At 43.0% G+C, this 19,136-nt stretch overlaps 1 protein-coding gene across 7 annotated transcripts in view; it reads right to left on the reverse strand.

Moving 5' to 3' along the window:
* The window catches only part of MTR (5-methyltetrahydrofolate-homocysteine methyltransferase), a 107,630-nt gene that overhangs the window by 11,086 nt on the left and 77,408 nt on the right, over positions 1 to 19,136 (reverse strand). For all 7 annotated transcript variants that reach the window (XM_072822975.1, XM_072822980.1, XM_072822974.1 and 4 more), the window contains 7 exons: positions 17,378 to 17,445; positions 16,679 to 16,799; positions 10,136 to 10,217; positions 5,485 to 5,583; positions 4,384 to 4,459; positions 1,766 to 1,921; positions 140 to 336 (listed from right to left, as the gene is read on the reverse strand). In XM_072822975.1, coding sequence (XP_072679076.1) covers positions 140 to 336; positions 1,766 to 1,921; positions 4,384 to 4,459; positions 5,485 to 5,583; positions 10,136 to 10,217; positions 16,679 to 16,799; positions 17,378 to 17,445 — 799 coding nt within the window. The remainder of the gene's footprint in view (positions 1 to 139; positions 337 to 1,765; positions 1,922 to 4,383; positions 4,460 to 5,484; positions 5,584 to 10,135; positions 10,218 to 16,678; positions 16,800 to 17,377; positions 17,446 to 19,136) is intronic.

The following is a 19,136-nucleotide window of genomic DNA, read 5'->3' on the forward strand; positions in this document are numbered from 1 at the left end:
ATTTGGGGTGAGGTGGGACAGACCTAGCATTTATACATAGCTGTGACTTAATTCTTATATATATATTTACATATATATATATATATATATTTTGTTTGTTTGTTTGTAGCACAGTCACTGTCAGCATGGCTCTCTATACCTGCTGCCTTAGCCCATGGAAGGTGGCTATGGGCTCTGCGGCCTGCGGCGCTGCATCCTCTGCGTACAGGTGAATGTCGTCTTGCACACTCTGCGCTGGCCAAAACCCTACCACACCCCTGGCTTGCAGCTTCTTCTGACTGATGAGCACTTTCAGCATGTTTTGGGCATCATCATAGACTTTTTTGGCCTCTTCGCCTATTAGGAAAACATGGTAAGAACTCACTAAAAACTGGCAATGATAGAAGTGCCTGGGTCGCTCAGTGAATTAAGTGTGTGTCTTCAGCTCAGGTCATGGTCCCAGGGTCCTGGGATTCAGTCCTGCATCGGGCCCCCTGCTCAGCAGGGAGCCTGCTTCTCCCTCTGCCTCTACCCCCACTTGTGCTCCCTCTCTCTTTTTTTCTCTCTCACAAATAAAATCTTTAAAAATACCAATGATAGCCAGCAAGAAACATTTCTTTCTGAAGCTACTACCCCTCCTCAGCCATCCTCTCCTGTCCCCCTCTTTCCCCTCAAATACGTCACTGGTGCTTGTGAGCACTGAGTATTAAGGGTTTGGGCTGACTGCAGCGGCCCTAAATGCCTCTGTTCAACAGAAGGCAGAGAGCCCAGCCTGGAGATTCCAACACAGTCAGAGAATGAAACAAAGCTGGCCAATCCTCCCATCACCAACCTTGCTCGTGCACCCATCACTCCACTACCCTCTCATGGCCTTGGGGGCTGTGGAACAGGTGGAGGGAAGTGTGGCCCAGCTCCCATTACGTGGCTTCAGCATTGCATCTGGGTGGTTGTCGCTGCATGGCGGGTGTCAGGCTCCTCTCAGCCCTAATCCCATGCTCCTAGCAGCCCACCCCTCCACCTTGCTCTTCTCTGGCTCTTTTCTAACCCACTGTGACCCCATGGCTCTGGGAGTAGGTTCTGGGGGTGGGGCTTGCAGTTTATCAGCTCAATCAGTACTCTAGCTTCTCACCTCCCCCAACCAGTGCTCTTGGCACAGTGGACTCCTGGGCTTTCCCCAACAGGCGCAGGTGACTGTGCCTTCCCATCCTGTCTCTGCCCGGGATGCCCTTTTCTCCAATCCCATCTCATATCTCATATCCCCAGGCCCAGTGCTTCCCACTTAATCTTCAAAAAGCACTTCAAACACCACCTCCCTCAGGAAGCCTCTCTTGACCTCCATTCTGAGGCCTCATGTCTCCTGTCCACAAAAGCCCTGGGCTCAGCCCTGCAGCAGGAGCTTGGTGGGCTCTGCAGAAACTGCCCATCGCTGGCAGCTGTACAAGCCAGGAGCCATGCACCAGAGGGAAGGGTCACACCATTACCTTCTGTTAATCCCTGGTGCCCAACACAGAGCCTGCCTTGTGACTGAGGTCAATCTGCATTTATTGCAGAAGAAATAAACAAAATGCCAAATTATCCCATAAATAAAGGACCAATCTAGCAGCTTATAACCACTGAAGAGCTGAATAGGTAAACAATACTCTAGTTACACATGAGATGATAACAATACAGTACATCCTACAGAATCCAAACCCTTTGCTTACCACCCATCCTCATTTTCAAAGTCCCAACACTGTCTCGAATAGCCAAGCAGAAAGGAAGGGCTGAGTGAAGGGTTAGTTCTAACCTACAGCTTTGTCCTTAAATATCTTGGGAAAGCTTCGATTCGGGTATTTGCCCCGGAGCTGCCAGACATCAAAGAAGGGTTTCCAGTCGATGTAGGCCACCAGCTTTTGCAGGTCGTAGTCTTCAAAGACTCGAGTCCCAAGGAACGTGGGCTTCACTGTAAAAAGAAGTACTGATGTAGCTGCCAGTGCTAGTAGGGGGGCCTAGTACACACTTGCTCGATGCCTTCCCGCCAGCTCTTCCCTGCTCTGGGGCTCCCACACACTCCCTCCCACCTGTTCTACAAAGTGCAGAATTTTAAATTATCACAGAGAAGGAATAATTCCTGTAGCAAATCTTAAATCAAACCACTCTTCCCAGGCAGCTGACTTCTCTACACCACCCCTTGGAAATTCTTCCCTCAGCCCTTTTTCTAAGAGAAAAGACTTGGGTTCCTCTTCACTTGCACAAATGAAGACAATAGTACCATAGATGCCACTGCAGAAAAACACAAATATAAGGAAAATGCATGGAAACAAAGCATCAAATTCAGGATCCTGCATGGGATGGAGAGGCACTCAGGCAACTTCCACTATGTTTGTGTTGCTTCGTATTTTTTTAAAAATGGGCACCAAGTTATTTCCCAGGTGGCTAGGGGTATACATGGGTGTTTAATATACTGTGTTTACACCCCTTTGTGAGTCTAAAATAGATCAGGAGTGAATTAATGACAAAGAATTCAGAAGACAGATGGTTCCCCGGGGCCCTCTGTGACACCACAAGCTGCACTACTTCACCCCGCCCCTCCCAAGCCCACAGTGGGGTCAGGCTGGAGTCCAAGATGATGACTATGCCACCAGCTTCCTGGACCCCATGTCCCCAGTTCCCTGCTCTGTAAATAGGATCAGAGAACTTACACTCTCCTACTCACCTCAGGTGCTCTGGGATAACACCAAAGTCTCAAGAGTATTTTTGTGTCACAAGATAGTAAGAGGTAGACGTGAGAGGGAGACACAGGGAAAGTAGGAGCTGCTTCTTAACTTTTGCCTAGAAATCTCTGTCCTTTCACACATGCTCATAGTAGCGCTTCTCATTTGTGGCTGGCCATCTTTTTACTATGCAGAACAAACTCTTCTGCATAATAATATCCTATCGCGTTGATTTGTTTGACAATTAAGAAAAAACTACCGATTTCTGCTGGATGAATGCTCCTCTTACCTGGAAGGGCAGGAGAAATGCTCCACTGTCGTCACTGAAGGATGCTATTCTAGAATTCTACCACCAACGACTTTGAGAGAAGAGCCCTTTTTTCTTCCCTTTACTGATTTCCTGTGACTACTCTAAGAACAGGTCATCCTCTGAAACATCTACCTCAGGGGCCTCACTGCTCCTCAGGCAGCGGCCTCACACTGGGGACAGATGGCTCTTTGAACAGTATCAACACTGCTGCCCTGCGCCATGAGCCTTTGGAACACTGTCTCTGCTGAAGCGTGTTGGATGTTCGACTTAGTTAAAATGGGACTTTCCCTTGTGCTATTTTTCTAATTTCATAGTGAAAGGTAAAGGGAAAATAATAGTTGGACTACACAGTGACTTACATTTTTCAAAAGTTGATCATCTTTTATCCTCACAACCTACATAGGGTAATTCTTTTTTACACATTAGGAACTGTCAAACATGGACATAAGACACTCAAGGTCATTCAGTGACAGGAGTAGAACATGGACCTCTGGACTTCCGATGTGGGGTTTCCTACTAAACCACACTGAACTCAGTAGGCCTGAAATTAGAACCAAGCTCTCCCACATTTCTAACCTAATGCCCTCAACTCTGCTGAGCATGTACAGAACACAGATGTTGTGAGCACTGAGAGCAGATTTGAGCTATTACTTTGGAAATACAGATTCAGTGACTACAACCCCTGTTCACCCCGTGGCAGTCCTGCATTTGTACCTTATGCTTCTCTGACCATGTCAAAATATCTTCTGTATTTGGCTCCCTCATGAACACCTCAGTAAGGCAAGAGAGGTGGCTGGAAATAAGAAAGGGAGAATATAGAATAGAGGGAAGCATTCTGAGAGAGAATGGGAGTGAATAAGAAACAGGAGCTTTTGCTTTGCAGTAATGTTCTCCAGGTCTGTTCAGGGTGAGGGCATCTTCAATCTCAGACACTCCCTGTCTGCACCTGGGCCTGCCCTGTGACCCAGGCCAACCAGGGACAGCACTGCCCAGGCAGGTCTCCAGGGCTCATGTCAAGCTGCAGGGGGCCACTCAAGCCCCGCATAGAGAAAGGACAGAGTGTGGATCAGAGGTCAGACCAGAGACAGGATCCCAGTGACCTTTCAAGCTCTTACCTGAAACTCAGGGTCTTCACATGTGAGTGGGGCTAATAGCACATTCACTACAGACCCATGTCAAGCTCTCAGAACTGCTGTGGTCAGTCTCAGGACCCCGTCTGGTCCTCCATAAATGGTACCCATGTACCTTTATTTTCAGTCACCACTGTCCTGCATCACTATTATTAGACACAATGAAGAGTCTCTAGCTGCCTATGTGAGTCTGTAGCCAAGTCAATGCAAACACCTCTCCAGCTCACATTATCACACATGCCCTCTCTCTCTAACCCACAGCCAGACCAACCTGGAGGCGGCTCTGACAGCCAGTCAATATGGAAACCATTTTTTCTAGCTTGACTTAAGGTTAAATATCTTCTCTCCTATGAGAAAAAGAAAAGTTATTTTAGTCAGAGACTCTTAGCTTTTCAGCTGCTACTATGAAAGTATGTCCAAAAACCTAGTATATGACTTTTGTAAAAAAAAATTAAAATAAAAAAAAACAACCCACAAATGCTTTAATTAATTTAAGTTCATATCATCAAAAGCTCTTCCTTTTCCACCCAATATGGCTTTACATCAGCACCAGAATAGAGAGTGAAGATTCAGCAAATACCCATTAAACATTGATACACAGACACAAAGCTGGCCTGAACCCTTCACCAGGTGGGTAAAGCCTGGCAAGGGAGCAGGGTCCTGCCCGGGCTTTTGGAGCACCTGAAGCCAGGGTTAACGGGCCTGCTGCCAACCAGCCCAAGGACCCGAAGGCAGAACTAAGAAACTGTCAACTATGGGTAGACCTCAGGAGAGCCAGAAAGCCAAGCATAGCATCTTGCACTAGTCAACACCTCAGAAATACCTGTTCTCTTCATGATGTTTGTCATCTCCTTTTGTGTACCTAGCCACCCCAAAATGTACCCCGTACCCCACCACGGACAAGGTCCAACAGGCAAATGGACTGGGAAGAATGGACTTCTCAGGAGTAATTAAGCCTGCTCTCTAAGGATTCCCTGCAGCTTCTGTAGAGACGGTCAGTTCCTGAAACACTACTCTGCACAGTCTACATTACGCTGGAGGGAGACAGGCTGACAATGGTCCCCATATGCCATTTCAGTTTCTGTGTTCCTGCTGGGTATGTTTTACGTGTTCTCATAATTCTGCTATGTGGCACAGCACCTAACACCTACTGTGTACCCCATAAATGTTTAGTAGAATAAATGGAATTAATTTTAGTATCACCCCACATTACTGGGAACTTAGACACCAGAGAATTCCAACTTGAACTAGAAAACAGGGCTTCTCTAAAATGATCCTAAACCTTTGCCCTCCTTAAAACAATAAAGTCACATTAAAAAATGCAGGACTGTTTTAACGCCCAAACTAGCAGGGACCTGTTTTTGTCACTTACCTTGAGAGATTCGTAATGGTCCTGTCTAATATCTTCATACTCTTCCATGATCTCCTCAAAATATTCATCCTTTAGATTCTCATCTAATAGTTGCGAGCACTGAAAATGCAAGATGAAGTTCAAGAACCACAGAGTAAAAAGAGACAAACAAAACATGAGCAACCCTGGTCATTTCTAGTGATGCCTCCTTCAGGAAGCTTTCCCTAGTTAACACCAGTCACTCTCTCTTCTCTAGCTCCACTTATTCCCACCGGGCTGTGCATCAGTAGACCAACAATGTCCAACTCTCATACACCCCAAGAAAGGCCTGGCTCTGGATGGCTCCTGAGAGAGAAGCTCTAAGCCCTTGTAACATCCTGCCTGATAAGAAAGTCTTTGTCTACTTGGAGCCCTGGGCCACCCCAGATAGTTTATGCTAACAATGTGATCCTGGCGGGGGGACTTGGCTTATGTTATATCTATCTGACCTCTAGAGTAACTAAGGCCAGTCAGGTGCTTAAAGCATTCCATTCTTCCAGGACTGACTGCCTGTAAAAGCCTGGATACCAAGGCTTGGGTGAGCTTCTCTAGTCAGTGATGCTCCGTACATGGTGTCCTACAGTGCAAGGGTCACGTACTGTCCGTAAGACTCCACTAGGGCAGGACAGCTGGAAGCTGGTTCTTGGTCTTTCTTGGATTCCACCCTTTGTATCTTCTGCCTTTGGTGATTTTAAATCTGTATCCTTTCATGGCAAGACAGCATGACTGTGTGTATAACAATGTTTCTGAGTTCTGTGAGTTCTTTTGGCAAATCGCTGAAACTGAGGGTGGTCCTGGGGACCCACACAACACACTAGTTAGGTACTGCTCTCTTGTGTTTCAAAGATTCTCAGTGCATCTCTCCATCACTGCATTCCCCAACAACTTGTAGTATCTGTGTATCTACTTGTCTCTATAGAGGACAAGCCCTTGGAGGGCAGGACTATACCTAAACCACCTTTGTGCCCCCCGTTTCTAGCTCTGTGTCTGGCTCATACAAGGTGCCTCCTTCCTAAATGTCTGCTGAAGGAATGAGGTCAACAATCTTCACGGTCAACTATGGGCTTCTGCTAAGAAAAGAAAGGAAACCCATCATCTGAGAAATGTGAGGTGACTCAGTAAACTGTAAAATGAGGATCAGCTAAATATCATTTAAGAGTGGGATTATCAAGGTAGTGGAAGAACAGCCATCACCAAAGCACAAAATACAATTCTAAAGAAAGAAATGGTTGCTGATCACCATCAGTTCAAAGCACTGAGATGCCCCATCTCTGCAGCCTCTAGCTGGATCTTCCAATACAAGTGTCCGGAAGGTCAGTATCATTATATGAAACTGACCAGGTTAGACTGGACGATGGCTGAAGTGCCCACTGGCTTGACACAACCATAATTCTACATGAATGTCGAAGTATCTCTAATAGCCATCCAATCCCCTAAGAGTTCGTATAAAGTCAAATCACTTGAAGGAACTTAGTCAGAGAAGACCACCATGGCAATCCTAAAAATAGGCTCCTGAATGGTATTCACACCACAAAGTACTTCCCAGCCTTATATCAACATGAGCTCAATGGAGTCCTCATTTAGGAAAGCCTGCAAAACCAAATGAAGACAGGGAGGGGATGCAGACCCTTGAGCTCCCTAAAGTACATGGAACCAGCATTTTAAAATATTGTTTAAAATACCACATTCTGCTAGATTTTAGACTCTGAGAAAGCAATACCCTGTTTTTCTAAACATCCAAGGAACTTTTAACAGTATTTGACACAGCTCCCATTGGGTAGACAGAGCACACCATGGTCTGTGGCACTGTCTACACCCCATGAGGCCCTAGCTGCCAGAGCCACAGTGACCAGCCCATCCCTGTCCATTAAAACTTGCTTGATGTAAACCAGCTCATGGCCTATTATCTGGGCTGATCTTCATGATGTTTCTACCACAAAATCAGAGCTCATCGTGGGTTTTCACGTCAATCATTCAGACATGTTTTATTCTTTTATTCTTCGTGACAATGACAGCACAATGAGAGGGAATAAGGTGAAAATATATTTTATAATTTAGAAAGAACTAAATATTGGCACCTCAGTTTCTATTTAAAAAGAAAGGAAAGGGGCATCTGGGTGGCTCAGTGGTTGAGCATCTGCCTTAGGCTCAGGTTGTGATCCCAGAGCCGAAGATCTCAGGTATTGTGATTGAGTCCCACATCAGGCTCCCCACATGGAGCCTGCTTCTCGCTCTGCCTATGTCTCTCCTCTCTCTGTGTCTCTCATGAATAAATAAATAAATCTTTAAAAAAATGAAAAGAGGACAGTCCCGATGGCACAGCGGTTTAGCGCTGCCTGCAGCCCGAGGTGTGATTGTGGAGACCCAGGATCGAGTCCCACGTCGGGCTCCCTGCATGGAGCCTGCTTCTCTCTCTGCCTGTGTCTCTGCCTCTCTCTCTATGAATAAATAAATAAAATCTTTTTAAAAATAAATAAATAAAAAGAAAGGAAAGAAAGCTGGGGCATCCTGAGATCTAAAGCTCCAACAGTCACATAGTTGCCACATTTTGGAATTTTCAAATGCTTGAGCCAATGGTCCAGAGCATGGGCCTTTGCCATACCCACTGGAGTTGGATCAAAAAATTCTGAACCAGGGCACCTGAGTAGCTCAGTTGGTTAAGCATCTGCCTTCAGCTCAGGTCATGATCCTGGGTCCTGGGATGAAGCCCCACATTGGGCTCCCTGTTCAGTGGGGAGTCCGCTTCTACCTCTCCCTCTGCCTATCCCCCGGCTTGTGCGCACTCTCTCCCTCAAATGAATAAAAAAATAAGTAATTTGAAAAAATTTAAGACTCTGAACCAACAATCAACCTAAATGAATTATACTACTGACTCCTGAAATGTGTCATCAGCCATCACCCAAATGACTTATCTTTGCACTTACATTTGAATCATTTCAGAAGGTGGCCATTTCTTTGTATATGAGAAGAGCCAACCACTGCTGGCTGTCCAGCTAGACCAACTGGAAAGAGCACAAGTGTCCATGTCTCATCTGGCTTTCGGGTGGGCCCTTACTGCTTTAGCTCTGCATGACAGTGAAGGAGTGCCCTCAAAATGGAATCCAGAGGCCAGTTCCTTCCCAGCCAAAGTCCTCCACCTGCCCGTAGGGGCAACGCTACCAGTGTATACTCGATGAGGACCAATGGCCTGGTCTCCAAATGGGCAATGGTCAGTGATTCATTAGCATTTGAAAATAGCAACAAGCCTTAAAAAGAGGCCCATTGGTTACTCAACCATAAACTCAATACAAGCTCCTTATGAAGCACAATTCAAATATGAGATAAAAAAAACTGTTTTGAAATTGTAGAAACATAATTTATACATCAGTCTATGTCAATGGCAGATAAAAAACTGCAACTTTATGATTCCAGTCTGATTTCATTGTATTCTTTATAATAAAGGAGAATCACTAAATATTAATGAAAGCAAGTTTAACGTGGCATAGAGTAAGACTTGCCTTCACACCGCACACCTGCCACTTGATGAATGTGTGGCCTCAAGAGAGGTACTAACCTTTCCATTCCTGTGTCCTCATCTCTAAAACAGTAATAATTAAAGTATTTGCTTCATGGGGATTAAAAAGAAAAATCCATGTAAAGCTCTTAGCACAACGCCTGGCATACTACCAATTTCCAATAATGTTAGCAATGATTGTTCAACTTCCATATAAATGAGTTCACAGATCTGGGAGGATGCCTTTGGAAAATGGGAACTGTGGTCACTGGAGTTCAGGCTGCGTGATGTCACCTGGCAGCCTCACAAATCACCAGACCCCTGGGCAACTTTCCTGGCCTGTGAATGCGAAGGCTGGGCTGTATTAGCAGTTTTTAAATTGTGCTTTTTTGAGAACTAGGTGTGGGATGAAGGACAGAAGGGGCTGCTCTTACTCATGCTGTATTGTATTGGAAGACAAGGTTTCTGTGGCTAAAACAAACTGGGCAACCATAGGACCACATGGTCCCTCAGATTCTCTCCCACTTTATTTCCTGTTATACGATGAAAACAATGAAACATAACAATGAGAGAGGATATTAGGCTTTACTGATGGAGAAAAGCATATAAACACACACTCAGGTAAGTTGTATACTACATTCACTGAGCAAAAGCATCTAGTATTCTGCGTTTTGGACATCTAGAGAATGTTTTTCTTTTGTTGGGTAGGGTCAACTAGTCTGTTGCCGGTCAAATGTCTTTCTATCTGGAAATAGGTCACTTTTTAAAAATTCCACATTCCTTTTAGCTCTGGCTTAGAGTTAAGACAGTATATATTCATATTTGTAAACGCATGTAAATGGCTGGAACCTTTCTCCCTCCAGGTTGGTGTGTCAAGGTCATGCATCTTGGTACCATGTCTCTTACTCAGACCAGCATTCTGTGCTGGCTCAGGACGTGGTCTTCAAAAGTACAGGGCACTCTTGCCTGGCCACCCTGTTCCAGCAACAGGGGCAGTGACACCATCCAAAGCCATAGGCTCTTCTTCCACATTTTTTAGTAGATTTGAACAAAAAATTAAAGATAATTTTGGGAAATACCCTTAACTCTGAATCTTCTCTTCTACAACATATCTGAAATAATGTAAGGCCCCACACTTACCACCACCACACTCTTGGATGCATCCAGGACATGGATTACAGGCGCGCTGTATCTTGGAGCTATTTTCACTGCTGTATGGGTTCTAAAAAGAGGGGTCAGGAAGAAAAACATATCCATCAGCGCTGACAGTTCCTACACAACACTTGTTTGGAACCATTAGAGACAATATGTTTCTACACAGTGCTTTCCAGAGGAAGATTTTAAAGTAGTTACAAATACCGAACTTCACATTTGCCTTGTAAAACAAGGGGACTTCCTCCCCACCATAAGATGGGGAAGCCAAGGGGAGAAGACATGGGTTTGTCGGCTCAGGCTACAAAAAAGTCTATACCAAAATGCGGAAGATTTTGTCCTCAGCTCTCTGCCAACGGGAACGAGACTGTGACCTCATACTCATTAGTAGCCTACCTGAACTGATGGCGCTAACCAGCCCAGGCAATTGCACTTTGCTGCCATAAAGGTCAGGCTGAGTTTCTTCCTCCAAATAAGTTGGGAGAGCAGCCAGGGCCCTGGGGAACCAGACACCAGACAACAGGCAGGGGACACATGCACTAGCTGCTGTTCCCCATTCCTGAGGGACACTACCACTTCCCAGCTCCAGCCCCACGAAGTAACACAGAGAGGCAAAAGCAACAACAACATTTTATGCTAACATGGGATCAGCCCCAAACCTAAGGGGGCAGGACTCTTCCCGGAATCAGATGCTTTCATATTTTTCCCCCTCATCTAACATGCATTTTCCTTTGGAAAGATGTCCAGGATATGCTACTATGTGGGGGGGAAAACAAAGTAACGGAACAGTATGTTTAATACAACTCTGTTTTTTAAATGAACAAACACTGCCACCCTTAACCTGCCCTGACCTGCCAACCTTACATGTAAGTTTCTGTATATTTAGAAAAAAACAGAGAGATACACATCCGGTATCAATGCTGCTTAAACAGAAGTTGGAGGTGGAACTGAAGGCAGGAAGGGAGAGACTAAATTTTACTTTACATTCCTCTGAAGTGTTTGACATGTTCTATTAATCATGGATTACTGAGTTGACTTTTAAAAACCAAGAGAATATTAAAGGCACAATAGTATATGTGAACATGTTCTTAAGAGGCTTCTCAGGGATGACTAGAAATTTGGTTATAATAAGACAGACAAGACCCTGACATTTGACTTGCCCCCTTTCTACAGGTAACTCCATACATGGATAGGAAGCAGGGCCCTAAAGCCCAAAGTCACAAGAACTGAGTTTTACAACAGACGTGCAGGCCTAAGGTCTGCAGTTCAAGAGACTCTTCTGGCCTGGGGGGTTAGGGTACAAAGCAACAGGAGGAGTCAGACCATGGCCCCGAAGCAGCCACATGAACTCTCCTGCCTCCTGAGGATAATGTTTGGTGACCATTGTGTGCTCCAGGCCCAAAGATTTGAAAATACCTTCAGTATTCTACAAGGTGGAGATTTTCAAACAGGAGGAATAGTTTGTTGTTGTTGTTGTTTTTTAAAGATTTTTTTAAAATTTATTCATGATAGACATAGAGAGAGAGAGACAGAGACACAGGCAGAGGGAGATGCAGGCTCCATGCCAGGAGCCTGATGCAGGACCCGATCCCGGGACTCCAGGATTGCACCCTGAGCCAAAGGCAGGCGCTAAACCGCTGAGCCACCCAGGGATCCCCTAAGAATAGTTTTAAAGCAGAAACTGCTTCCAGTTTCTCAAGAGAACATAAGTGAAACTATGCTTTCTTCCTCTTCCTTCAGCTGATCAGCTCTTAGAACATACAAATACACCTCAATATATTTTCTGCTTGAAGTTCTGCTAGGAAACTGTAAGCCTGATGTGATTTAGTGGACATTTCTCTTAAAGGGAACCAGTACAGTTTTAAATCTTAAAAGTCAACACAGTTAATATTTATTAAGCATCCAATGATTCCCAGTGAAATTCTGGCCATTCTCTCATGGATGATCACTATTTAAAAACAATATCAACAACAACAACAACAAATAAAAGCAAAGTGCTGCCTTCTAGCACCAAAAACAAAACAAAACAAAACAAAATAAAACAAAGCTAAATGAGCACAGACATGATCTGAACTGGCCCAGCCATCAAGAGTACTTCTGGTTTCCTTATAAAATGACATGACATTGATTCTACTTTCTCCTAAACTTCCATTTATGCAACCTTTTCCAGCTGGAAGCAGAATTTTTTCAGAAGTCTGAAAGGACGTAAAACACTGGAATCTCTCCTTCCCTCCTATAGACATGTCGGGCCCTGAGGGTGAATGTCAGCTCCACCTCTGCTAAGTCCCCCATCAACATTGGTCATTCAATGAGTTGCCCCTTCACCTACACTTGCCAAATGGGCATGACAGTGTTAACTTTGGAAGCTCTTTTTTAAAAACTCTGAAAAAGAACAAGTAATCCAAGCATTTTTTTTCATGTCTTATCCTTCCAGAATTCAAATGTTTTACATAAATACAGCATGACCAAAAAATAAAAATCCTCAGAATTTAACGAGAGAAATGAAGAGTCAGAGGAAACAAAGATGGGAGGCAATCAGCAGTGGGGTCAGATGCAGAAGTCAGGTCCATGCAATCCTCCACCCAGGCCTGAACTCCAAGCTTCCCTGCAGCCAATGCAAGGAGGAAAACAATGTGATTCAGCATCTTACCCCTAACAATTAAAAACCTAAAATTCAGAAAATTTCCTCTCTCTTTGAGCAATGTGACTTCCTTTTGAATTCTCCACTATTCACAAAAGAATAACTGAAAAAGACACTGAGCAGTTATTGGCTTTAAAGCATTTAAAAAATGAGAGCTAGAATGGTGCTTTTGAGAAGTTGTGCAGCTAACAGGGCCAGATTTCCATTCAAGTCATTTCTAGCTTGTGATACAAGCACATCTTGTCTCTAGCATTAGAGACATGAGAATATTTCATTTTCTATCCTCTCGGAGCTACAGGTTAAAAAGGGAACTCCAGGCGTATTTCCAGGAACACGTGATGCCTAGTCTATATAGCCCTTTCAGCTTCTTCCAGGATCTGTCAGTCACCCATAAGGCTCATTGCAAGAATCCTGGGAGTACTGTTCTAATTCTATCATGTCACCAGAGGCCACTGAGATCTGGAAAAGCCAGGGAATAACAGCTCCTCATCTTCTTTCATGACAACTTGGAAGTCCTGAGTCGCCATTTACTCAAAGAACAATTAGCAAAGGGAAAAAACAGAACACGGCTACACTCCCAATAGGTCTGTAGCAGGTAAGAATAAGAGCTCAGAGGGCTTCTGAGACATCCAAACTCTCATTGCCTTCCAGCAAAGCTGACTCTCCCAGGGTGAGAAGGTTTTCTTAGATACAAAAAGCACTAACTGTAAAGAAAGAGACTGATAAAACAGACTTTATGAAAATTAAAAACTTTGTGACCCAAAAATACAACTAAGACAGCAAAAAGCAAGCCATGATGGAAGAATCTATTTGCAATATGCATTTCTAATGAAAGGGCTTGCGTCCAATATAAAGATATATATATATATAGATCATTTATAAATAAATCAGTCAGGAAAAAAGGGGCAGAATACTCAATTAAAAAAAAGACCTAGAAAGCATATCCAAGCGGTCAACATATGCATGAAAAGGTACTCAACATCGTCAGTCAGCAGAGAAGTCCAAATGAAAACCATACCAAGATACTGTTATGTACATACTAAAATTTAGGATAAAATTGAAAAGGGTGTGGAATAACTGGAACTCTCATGATTGCTAGTGGGAGTGTAAATTAATACACTCACCTTGGAAAACTACCCAGCAACATCTAATGCTGATGATCGTACCACAGGACCCAGCAAGTCTCCTTCAGTGCACGAATAAGAACACAGCAGCATTCTATGAAAAAGCCCCAAACTGGAAAAACCCAATGTCCCCCAACAGTAGCATGGGTAGTAAAGGCTTAGTATACTATACCACAGAATATTCTATATACCACAGTGGAAAAACAACTACTATAACCCCCAGTCTGGGCCTCACAGGCATAATGGTGCACAAAATTAGCTGGACATGTGAAGAATACACACAACAGGATTCCATTTGTATGAAGCTGAAATGCAGGCAAAACCAACCTATGGTGATAGGAGACACAACAGTGGTTTTGTTGTTGTGAAGGATGACTAGGTGGAGGAACCTAGCACAGTGCCCAGAGTGCTATTAATGTTCTATTTCTTTATCTAGAGGTGTTTATAGAGGGCATCCATTTTTGTAAAACTTCATCAAGTTGTAGATCTCTGATTTGTGTGCTCTTCTGCATGACTGTTATATTTCAGTAAAAGGGCTTAGCTAATAAGAGGGCTTGATTAAGCAGGATTAAATGAGGCCTTACCCACTGTCACTACTTAAAAATGGAGTCAGAATAGGGAGTTCTACACTGATGTTCTCAGAGATTGCACAGAAATCTCCCACAGTGGAGAAGGGAATGGATATCTGGAAGCACTGTGACTGGCTTTTATTTTCCAAATAATTTCCCAAAAATTGAAATAGGCATGAAGAGAGAACAGAACGAGAAAAGGCAGAGCTCATATGGAATTAAGGCAACTGGAGTGCTGATGGAACTTCAGATGGTCTTGTGACCCAGATTTCCACCTTTGGGGAGGATCACATCGCCATTTCCCAGACCCTGAGAAAAGAAGTTTTCCAACAGCATGGAGACACAGTTGGGTGACTTCTGAACTGCTTAATACCTAACTTGATATATCAGATTGTAACTGCTAGGAGGATTTGTGGCTAATTTTGCATATACTGTACCTTGGAAAGTTAGTTATGTTGCTTCTGAATGTTTTTTAAAAAACCCTCTTTAATCTGGTGGCTCTTACTTGGTAAGAGATATAACAGGAAGGCCTCTTGTGATGTTCCAATTTGCATGTGGTTTTCTGACAATGAACTTCTCAGTATAGGGCCCTACCTTATAAAATGGTTTATTCTGAAACCAGCATCTCATCTGTTTATTCTGTTTTAACAACCTTGATCTTAAAAGGTATTTCATCCTCACAATAGTCTGTAAATTCTCATTATCATTATCTTTACAAAGCTGATGAATATTCACATTAAAATCTCAATTACCCAAGACCCTGCTCACTTATATACCAGTTATCAATGCTTGGTCATGTCCCTGGAGAATAATCTGCTCCACGTCCTAGTGAATAAGTCCTTGGTGGAAAAACAAATTCAGTTTTCTGAGGTGAGCAACAATCACCACAGTACTGAGTCCTTCAAGTATGAAAAGCATATTTTCTTTTCATTTAATGAATAAATGACACATAACACTACTACTACTTGTGAAAATGATCCATTCAGATTACAAATGGGATGATGGTTAATTTCATGTGTCAATTTGGCCATACCATGGGATCTAGTTTTTGGTCATACATCAATCTAGATGTTTCTGTGAGGATATTTTTTTAGATGTGATTAGCGTAGGTGGGCCTTGTCGAATCAGTTGATTCAGAGCAAAGCCTGAGGGGCCCTAGGAAGGATCCTGCCTCCAGATAGCCTTTGGAATCAAAACTGCAATGTCAGCTCCTACCTGGTCTCCAGCTTGCTGAGATTCCCTGCGGATTTTAGTCTTATCAGACCCTAAAATGACATGTGCCAACTCCTTTAAATAAATCTCTCTGTATACATAATACATAGCATATAGTAATAATATAACATAAGGTGATATATATATATAACGTACATAAAATAAATATATATACACACATCCTATTGATTCTGTTTCTGTGGAAAACCTGATTAATACGAATGGCTTAATGTGCAGTTGTTACTAGTGTGAAAGGAACTTTGGAATATCTTTGACTGGATTTCTATTGTATTCTTGTATCAGAAAAAAAATACAGTGTGTTCTTGTAGGATCATTGAGTTCAGTGTTCCACCTGGCCTTATTCTCTCTGCCAAAGTAAGTGATATGGGATAAAAGACATGTCAGAAAAAATCTAGTAGTACTCATAATTCACGTATTTCTCACCAAATATCATTACAATTATAATTCCAGGAAAAATCGAACTGAATAATGGTCATGTGACCAACTTAGAACTTTCTCCTCTTGAAATTGCTTACCCCAAAGTTTCTCAAAAGGTTCCCCTTTCAAAACCAACTCCCCAAGGTCATCCTTTGGTTCATTCTTGTTAGGGTGGCCTTGTGCCTGAACTATTACAAAGCTGGAGTTTCTTCAAGGAAACCTGTAATTAGTCAATCAGACACCTGCTTCCAGACAGAGAATGGGCTAACATTCCAGAAACATATTTGTGTCAAAAAATACACCTTCCCCACTTGGTTTGATTTCAAGAGGAGTGTTTCTCAGAAATCTCAGGAACCGAATGGGAGACATGCTGGCTCTTGTCCAGGTGAAGACTGAAAGCTTATACGCTTATATATAAGGAGCCATAGTGCCAAGCATAAAAAAACAAACAAACAAACAAACAAACAAACAGGTTTTATCACTATTTTTAAACACTGGCATTTAAATGAATTTAAAGGAAAGCAAAAAGTTTGTTAGCATGACTTACCTTGATGTGGTGGCTCCTCCAATCAGCAGTGGAATCTTTATAGCCAGTCTCTCCATTTCCTTGGCAACAAAAATCATTTCATCCAGGGAAGGAGTGATAAGTCCTGATAGGCCAATTATATCTATTATTTCAAAAAAGAGAAAAAGGACAGTGAGAAGGAGGATGAGAGAAAAAGCAGAAAAATATGCAGGACTCATTTTAAAACCTTTGCAATGAAGACCCTAAGACCTCAGATGAATTCCCAATTTCCAATTCTAAGACATCTTTTCTGGGGAGTTTCAATTGATTTGTTTATTTTTGGTAGTAAACATGATTTGTAACTTAACGTTACAATCATGTACTTGCCACACTCTGGGGAAGCCATGCAAATAAAATACATTGTTCATGATTTCCCAGATTTGCACGTTACAGTGTCTGAAGAAACATAAAAATGACACACAGGGAAAAAACTAATAAGACCCTATAAAAAGAAGCCTGTTCCCATTCCCCATCTTCAGAGCTACAAGGAGTCTCATGGTCACCCAGTCACCAATTCAACTCCCACTCTAAGTGACGATGATAGCAGCTGCCATGCAAGAGCTGGCACCTGACTGAATGCCCCACCAACCCCACATGGGCTAGGGATTACCATTTATAGACAGACAAACACTGGGGGTAAGGACATCCAGTGGAATTCCCAGAAGCAAAGGTGCACAGTACCTGCTTTGTGGTCAAGAGCAGCTTTCAGAATCTTATCACAGGGAGTCATGACTCCTAAGTCAATAACTCTGAGGTACAGAAACGAGATGGAAAGGAATTAATGTCTCTCATCAGAGACAAAGGGGAAATGAACATTTTTACCTGGCCACCAAATACTCTTCTAATGTAAACTGGAATCACAGGGACATGCTCACTAAGTATCGACAATCATCACAACCACTTATTAAGTACTTAGCATATTTGCCAGGTGCTATGGTAAGATTTTAAAGCAGCTTTTTAAAAAAGATTTTATTTATTTATTCATGAGACACACACACACACAGAGAGAGAGAGAGAGAGAGGCAGAGACACAGGCAGAGGGACAAGCAGGCTCCACGCAGGGAGCCCGACATGGGACTTGATCCCAGGTCTCCAGGATCAGGCCCTGGGCTGAAGGCGGTGCTAAACTGCTGAGCCATCCAGGCTGCCCTTAAAGCAGCTTTATTAATATAATATTCACATAGCCTAAAATTCACCCAAAGTACACAATTCAATCATTTTTGGCATAAGACGTTACTATTTTTTTCAGCTCTGATAAAATATATAAGATATCATCTGCCCTATGAACCAGTAAGTCTCCAGTCCAGTGGCCCTAATTACAGTCACAATGTTGTACAACCATCACCACTATGTATTTTCAATACTCGGCTGTCACCCCAAACAGAAACTCGAATCATTCAGCAACAATTCTCCTTTCTCCCCAGCCCCTACTTTCTATCTCTGTGAATTTGCCTATTCTAGCCCTTTACATAGGTGGAATCATATGTAATTTGTCCCTTGATATCTGGCTTATTCCACTTGGCATAATGGGCACAACACATTTTATCTGTCAATGGACACTGAGGCCATTTCCCCTGTGCTAAGCTTTTTGCATAAACAATCTCATTTAGCCTTCAAAGCAGCTCTAAGATGCCAAGCACCACTACAGGCCCCATTTCACTGAAGAAGGGCCCAGAGAAGTTAAGCAACTTGTCTAGTTATGCAACTAATTAGTAGTAGATTTGGGATAAGAAACAGGACTTGACACCAAAACCCATTCTCTTGGCCATTTAGGCCAACAAAAATGCTAGGCAAGTTCACTCAATAAATATATTTGACCAGCAGAGGTTACGTGGAAGCCAATGCAAAAGATAATCAATCAGTTCCTGCACATGGAAAGCTGATGATATGATAGTCTGGTTACTGAGTCACAGGAGAGGGAGACAGAACCTGAGGGAGACAGGGTGAGAGACTCAAAGGAAAAACTAACTCGGGAGTTGGGGGGTTACACACAGGATGGACAGCAGGCAGCGAGCAGAGAATGTGGGGGTCTGCTCTGAGGGAACAGAGTAACAGTGGAGGGGTTCCAACTCACAGAGGCAGCTTTCCCAACTCAGAGAATTCCTGCCCTGGACAGCACTTCACACCCATCGATCGGGTTGATCATTTTTACAACTTAATTTTATCATGAGTATACATCTCATAGCATAAACTTTCACTTCTTTCATAATGTCATTAAAATAGGCAAAATAATTTTAAATTTAAAAAAAAAATCAATGCTTAAGAACCACCACTTGACACAGTTATCATCTGGTAATAGTGGATGTGGGACAGGAAGGAGCTTTGCTTCTTGCTATGTATCTTTTCATGCTGACTTTTTTAGCTTGCTCCTGGGTTACTTAGAAATTAAAAAAAAAAAAAAAAACTAGCACATACAGATGCCTCAGTAAAAGGCAGACAA

The sequence above is a fragment of the Canis lupus genome, chromosome 4, assembly GCF_048164855.1.
Source record: "Canis lupus baileyi chromosome 4, mCanLup2.hap1, whole genome shotgun sequence".
Lineage (NCBI taxonomy): Eukaryota > Metazoa > Chordata > Mammalia > Carnivora > Canidae > Canis > Canis lupus.